At 49.8% G+C, this 7,207-nt stretch overlaps 1 protein-coding gene across 1 annotated transcript in view; it reads right to left on the bottom strand.

Moving 5' to 3' along the window:
* Positions 1-381: 381 nt before the first annotated feature.
* The window catches only part of PARD6G (par-6 family cell polarity regulator gamma), a 73,029-nt gene continuing 66,203 nt past the window's right edge, over positions 382-7,207 (bottom strand). Inside the window, exon 4 of the mRNA XM_012657813.1 lies at positions 382-459. Within this exon, the coding sequence (XP_012513267.1) occupies positions 382-459 (78 nt within the window). The remainder of the gene's footprint in view (positions 460-7,207) is intronic.

Raw genomic sequence — 7,207 nt, 5'->3', positions numbered from 1 at the left:
GCTCTGAAACGAGGGTGATGTCGCCACTTCTCAAAGTTGTTGCGAGGGTTAACCGAGACCCATGAGTGTGTGAAAACTACCTTGTCAACATTATTTTATTCATAATAGTGAGTTATTACTATGAATAAGAATGAAGCATGCATAGAGAGGAGAAAACAGCTGCAGTTGGAAAGCAAAGGCTTCTAAACGGGGATTACAGACATTTCCCAGCCAGGTGCCTGGGATGGAGCAGAGCCGGCTTCTCTCTGCCGCCGCAGCCCTATGGGCACCGTGTCCTCTGCTCCGAGCAGGGAGGCCACTCCATGGGCCTCATGGGCTGCGGGGCCCTGGAGAGGGCAGCTGTTGTCTGCACACCCCACCCCACGCACATTGACACTCCCCTCAGGGTCCGGTCAGGAAGACGGCATGCCGGCATTTCAGAGACTCAGTGCAGGGCACAGGTGCGTTGGCTTTGGGATCCTGAAACGGATAAAAACTGACAGCGGCTGCACCAGGGCTGGTGGCGTGTGGCAGGAGGCACCTGGTCAGAACCTCGAGCGGAGGGAGGCAGCTGGGCAGGGCAGGGAGGGCCAAGCCCAGGCCATGGGGTGCCAGGGGTCCTGGGAGTTCCAGGGCTGCTTGGGGTACTGAAGGTGCTGGGGGTGCCAGGGGTGCTCAGGTACTGAGAGGACCTCGGGTACTGAGGGTGCCGAGGCAGTGACGGCTCCTGTGAGGACGAGGGTGCTGAAACACAGGTGGAACGAGAAAAAAGCCCTCCTCTCCTCCCATCCTCCCCTGCAGAACCCAGAGGAAGCAGCATCTCAGGTTCAGAGACTGTGGCTGGCGCACTCCCCCCTGGGCATGGCGGAGGGACAAGGCGTTCTGATCCCCTCACGTGTGGCACTGCCAGACAGCAGGCTCAGTCCAGCTCCGGCTTGCTGCCAAAGCCCGACCGTTTAGCCAGACCCCCCAGCACAGGGGAAAGTGATTCCACGTCTGGGGCTGGTCCATTCCCCAGTGGCCACGGACTTGCAGTGCCTGGTGACCTGGTTCTGGCCAATGAAGATGAGGGAAGACGTCGGGTTAAGGGATCGGAGAGGTTGTGAAAAGTTTTTCAAGCCTAAGGTGACACCAGGAAAGATGGAAGCCCCCCAGTGTGGACATTGCTGGTCTGGACATGGTGCCTAAGGTGTCTTTCCCGGTTGCCAGCCACCCTCCAGCTACCTGTGCAAGGTGACATCCCACCTGGCCGGGTGCAGTCACTTTTCTTGCTGGCACTTGCTCAGCCCTTAGCAATGCATTTTCTTTCCTGCGCTGAGCAGATGCCCCTTGTTCCTGACTTAGGCGGCAGCCGTGGGTACAGAGGTGGCACTCGCGTGGGACAGGGGTCGGGGAGAAGCCGGCACGGATGTGTGCGCAGGCGGAGCTGGGCTGGGGCGTGGCAAGGTGGTTACCAGGAAGGACGACTGTGGGTGCAATTCCTACTTTCAATGCAAGACTGAAGTCACACCGATGACAGGGTCATCTACTGCTGTTGGCTACAGTGGACGGTCGGGGCTCATGCCAGGAGTCAGGTGGTGGGTGGGTGGCATCTTTCCTTGGCCTGAACTGTGGATAAACTTGAGTTTCTGAAAGCAGGGACATGAGACATGCAGTGGCAGTCAGAACTTACAGGGGTGAATCATGGCTCTGAGAACTAGAAATATCAGTCTGCTTTCATCTCGTCTGAAAAATGGTAAAAAAATTTACAATATCCTTCTCCTGTTTTTTCTTCTTATTAGTTATTGACAGACGAGTTACAGTATATCCTGTCATTTGTTTATTGCCTGTTTCTAAAGTATAAGATCCCTGGGAACATGTATATTCATATGCACGACATAAAATCATTAATACCTGAACAGCAGAGTAGGAGGGTAGAACCTCTCAATAAAAAGCTTATGCAGTGTAGGGGACAACACATCAAACCGAAAGGACAAGCGTAGGTTTGCGTGTCCCCGGCGTGGCCTTTACCATGGCTCCTGGCCTCTCGTTGGTGTGTGGTGCCCTCTGCAACCGGATTCTGTGCAAACAGCGGAGCGCTGACCCCGTGCGTGAGCCGGTTCGCTGCAGCCTGGCTGTCGAGAGGGTTTGGGATTCGATGCCCTTGTCGGTATGTGCGGCACTCGCCACAGCTGGTCATGTGGGTGGATTTCCCGCTCTGACCCTTCCCCTGTACGCGTGGTTCTCTCTGGTTCCGTGGAGTGGATTTCAGGTTCTGACCCACTCATCTACAGGACCGGTGAATTCCGGCTTGTCCCTCTCACCTGTGCTAGCGGTGCCCTTGCAGTCTGGTCACGGAAGAGGGATTTTGGATTCTGACCCACTTGTCTACAGGATTGGCAGTCTCTGCGGCCCAGTTCTGTGGAAGTATTTTCGGACTCTGACTTTCTCATCTGTGTGATCTGCGCTCTCTGCAGTCTCACCGTGTGGAAGCAGATTTGAAAACGAGTCCCACGTCCGCACGACAGTGCTCCGTGCAGTTGGGCCTGTGGAGGGAGATCCGAGACTCTGACCTTCTCGTGCGTATGTCTGGGCCTTTCTTAAGTCTGAGTGTGGAAACAGATTTTGGACTCTCATCCCGTTGTTTGTAAGTGTGATGCTCTGCGGTCTGGGGATGGGGAGGCACATTCCTGACTGGGATCCTCTCGCCACGTGCAGTCGAGTTGTGTGGAAGCAGGTTTTGGGTTCTTCTCATCTCCACGTGGCCTGGTGTCGTGGGCGCGGGGCTCAGACTGCGACGCTCCTGTATGTGACGGGTGGTCTCTGCGGTCCGGTTCCACGCATGTGGTTTCTGGACACTGGTTCTCTCATTCATACGGGCTTTGGGCTTTGGAGTCTGGTTAATTGAAAGCTGCGTTTGGACGCTGGTGCTCTGGTTTATATGTGAGGCGCCCTCTGACGTCAGGTTATGTGGAGGTGAGTTCCCGACTGATCTTGTGTGTACGTAGGTCCTCTCTGCTTTTGGTTATGAGCCGGTAATTTCAGACTCTAATTCTCTTGTCTACAGGAATGGCAGTCTCCACAGTTTGGTTCTGTGGAAGTTTGGATTTTGGATTTTGATTCACTTTATTTGTGGTGCCCTCTGCGGTCTGGCTGTTTGGGCTCTGATCTTGCCATGCATTTGGTGCTCTTGGCAGCTGGTCACGCAGAGGCACGTTGGGAGCTGTGCTCCTCTCGTGTGTGGGACTCGCTTCGCTCGGGGCTCAGGTGGCTTCTACAGAGGGCGTGGAGCTCGGCTCTGAAGTGACAGTTCCGACCTTCCAGTTGTCACAGCCCTGTTGATCACACAACAGTCTCCCGAGAGTGCGGTCTGTAAGAGAGCCCTTCCCTGGCACTTTGTCTTGAGGGCAAAAGGATTCAGGTCGAGAAATGATGTGTTTGTGTCAAAGCTCACTGTGCAGGTGAATCCAGAAAACGGTGCTCATTTTCTGGGTTGCGAGACCAATGTCGAATCATTTTGTTTTTTATTAATAAGGCTTTACTCCTAGGAAACATGGTTCAATATTGAAAAAATTCTGATGTCCAAAAGTTCTGGTTTCTTTTCGCATGAGGATAAAAACATAAGTGAGGGAAGAAAAGAGGGAAAAAAGAATTTGTGTATTGACTTGGGGTGTCTTCAAGAATAACTACTTGGGGCTGGGCTTGGTGGCTTGCGCCTGTAACCCCAGCACCCTGGGAGGCGCGGGCAGGAGTTCGAGGCTCCAGTGGGCTGTGATCACACCTCTGCACTCCAGCCTGGGCAAGAGAAAGACCCTGTCTCTTACAAAAGAAAAAAAAAAGAAAAGAAAAGAAAAAAGAAGAAGAGAACACTTGGGGGGGTAGATGTTTGAGGCAGCGAGGAGGAAGGGGGAAGGGGAGACGCACGGGTGTGCACCGGGGCAGGGGTGGGGTGAGGGGCAGTTGCGAGCACAGCGTCTGCGCTCATCAGGGAGAGTGTAGGTTACCTGACGTTAACCTGCCCGTGTATCCCAAGGAAAGTCCTGTGTGCTTGTCGGACGGGCCCTTGATCATCAAGTCCAAGCACACAGGCAAATCCTACTACTTTCCTGACAACCATTTTTAAGGGGAGGATTAGCCAATGGTCCTCAAAATGCACTTTCTGGGCCACCAGCAGTGGCAGCACCTGGGGAACTTGTTAGAAATGAAAATTCTCAAGCCCCAAGCCCCGCCCACTATCTCTAGATCAGCCTCGGGTGGGCTGGGCACTGCCTTAACAAGCCCTCGAGCTTACACTGACCAGCTCACCTTCCCAGAAAGTCAGCTAAGTGGGTTCCTGTTTTAGCAGCAACAGAGCACATCAGATATTTTCATGCATTTAGGAACTGACTGTTAGTTCAGCCACACGTCACTGTGGTAAGTTAAACTGTTCAGACCGTGCTGCTGACTGTGCTGCCATAAAAAGCTTCACAGTAGTTTACTGCTGGTGTGGGGGAGTGTTTTTTTTTTTTTTAACAAAACAATCTGTCATCTATTGTAGTACCTATTTTTTTCACGCAAGGATTAAGAGGGGACATTTTTATCACACTGGGTTCATATTTGCATCCTTTTAAAACATTCGACAGAGGTGAAGGCATAGCCTTCTGTTGGAACATTTCTCGGATTTTGTGACAGTCATGTGGCTTTCCAGATACCCTTGTGACTCACCACACATTCCCTGTCTGTGATCATTTGGTGAAAAACTGTAAGATACTAAATACCCTCATGGATTCTCAGACAGAGTCTCACTATCACCTGGAAGTCTGGCTCCTCCCAGCAGCTCCAGGCTCTGGGGGTTGGGACGTGGACGGCCAGGTCAGGGAACCCTGCCGCTGGCAGCCAGGTGTGTGGCCCCTGCTCACACACAAGCCCTGCATCTCACACTCTGCCACGAGCACGGCCGTGACACCCGACAGCCAGTCTCCAAAGTGCCTGATCCCTCCCCGTCAGCTCCATCTCACCAGGCTCTGAGGGCAACTGTCCAGCCGTGTGAGTTCCCCAACCGCAAACTGAGAAAGGCCACACACAGGTCGGTGTCATGAGGATTCAGTGGGTGAGGAGTACTTGTTAAGCTACTGGTGCTCACTGGTAATCTCAGTGTTTGTACTTTGTTGTTTCTTTTTTTGGAGACAAGGTCTCACTCTGTCACCTGGGCTAACATGCAGTGGCATCACCATAGCTCACTGCAACCTCAAACTCCTGGCCTCAAGCAATCCTCCTGCCTCAGCCTCTCAAAGTGCTAGGATTAGAGCGTGCGCCACTTCGCCCGGCCAGAGTGAGTGGATCGCTGTGCATTGTACGTTCAGTAATGTCAGAACGGTGGTGTTAATGAAACTCTGCAAACCAGGGTATATTTAGGAAATATTCAGAAAAGCTTTTTCGAAAGGACTTCAGAAGAGGGTTCTGGACTGTCATCTGTCTATCTGAGCTTGGGCCCATTTTCTCATCCGTAAAATAATGATGTTTCCTCATGGAGAACGTGTGAGGATGAAGCGCTACAGGCACTTGATAAACGCGCCATTTCCTTTTGAGTGGTTACTGTCGTCAGCACTGACATTCTCCTCTACTTAGAACACAACTGAAATATATCATTAATGCGTTTTAACTCAAAAGCCAAAAAAGTTTTTATTCTCTGATATATAAAACCAAGAAAACTTTAATACATAATACAACATAGTTTTTTTTTGTTTTTGTTTTTTTTTTTAAGAAGAAAATGGCAGAAGTACAGACCTGGGTAGAAAAATACACTCAAGCAGCTGTTCCAAGCAGTTTGTAATTCCTAAAATTATGAATAATAGCATCTCAATCTCAGAGAGAGCCTTTTTTTTCCTTTAAAAAATTATTCACATTCGCTTAACAACTTAAAACATGGTAAGAAATATAACTTTCCTTCTTGGTAGCAGATGGTTACTTAACAGGTAGTCAATAACCAGCAATAACTTAGTAAAGAATATTTCCTTTGTGATAGTAACTTAGCCTTAGAATTTTGGTTTTATAACACTTGTATGATATCCCGGCAGTGAGGAGTGTTTTTAATTAAGACAAGATGCTCTCAGTCCACTAGAGCCCGTAAGTTGGGGAACTGGACCCTCGCCCCGACTCCGCACGTCTCTGGCCTCCCCATGCTTAGGGACAAAGGGTCAGTGCTCCATTACATACAAATAAAAAACTCAAACATAGGTGCGCAACTACTCAGAAAAATCTACTTCTGTCCAATAATAGCTTTCAAAAGGAAAAGAATATACTTTTCACTTAATATTCAGGAAAAATGAAAATGTTAACATGCACCGTTTTCCATCTTATCAGCCCAACATCATGAAGTCGGGACAGTTCCGCCGCTGGCCAGCAGGTGGTGCTGGCCCGCAGGAGCCGCTCAGGCTCTGCCCACCCAGGAGAGGATTTACCTGTATTTATGGGAAAGATTTATTTGGTCAAACTTTCGTTCCCGAAGTATAAATGTAACATTTTCTCCCCAACAGTGTATTCAAACGGAAAACGTACTTAATATAAAATTAGATTGGATCAGACATGAATAAACCTTAAACATTATTAAATATGTAAATGTTACTAGATCAAAGTGATGATCAGTTTGATACCTGTTAGAGTGCTAAGTTCCAAGTGACTTGTGACAGTTAAAAATGCAAGAACGCTGACCCCTGGCCAGCTCTTCCAGAAACGCAAATGAGCAGGTATTAACTGTGACTTATAAAAAGAAATGGCTATTTTGGAAAAACAAAGATAACAGAACTCGTACATCCCAATGATTGTGCTTCCAAAGTCCCGCCAGAGGTGTGCAGTGCTCACCCGTCATCTCTGCTGCAAACGTCTCAGAAACTGCCTTCAGAGCCGATGCTGGCTTTAGGTCCCAGGTGACAAAAAGATCCACCCTCCAAGGCCGAGGGTGCCACCTCCGCTGGTCACAAGGGCAGCCCAGGGATGGCTGGAAGCTCGACACCATTTGGCTTTTTGAAATAGGACTATAAACAAACAATGTGAACATTTGGAATTCATCTTCTATGGCTGTGCCTATTACAGGTTTGGGTACCTTTGTGCTTAAAAACCAGTCTCGTCACGTATGGGCCATTAGCACACCAGCCTCACCTGCGAGTCAGCAGAAAGCACGGTGAAAATACCGTGCTGAAGCCACAGGGTATTTTTGGCATGGGTTAAGTTAAAAACATGAGTTTGACTATTTAAAAATAATTTAAAGCTC

The sequence above is a fragment of the Propithecus coquereli genome, unplaced genomic scaffold (assembly GCF_000956105.1).
Source record: "Propithecus coquereli isolate 6110/MARCELLA unplaced genomic scaffold, Pcoq_1.0 Scaffold560, whole genome shotgun sequence".
Classification (NCBI taxonomy): domain Eukaryota; kingdom Metazoa; phylum Chordata; class Mammalia; order Primates; family Indriidae; genus Propithecus; species Propithecus coquereli.
This window is presented reverse-complemented; position numbering and strand designations above follow the sequence as displayed.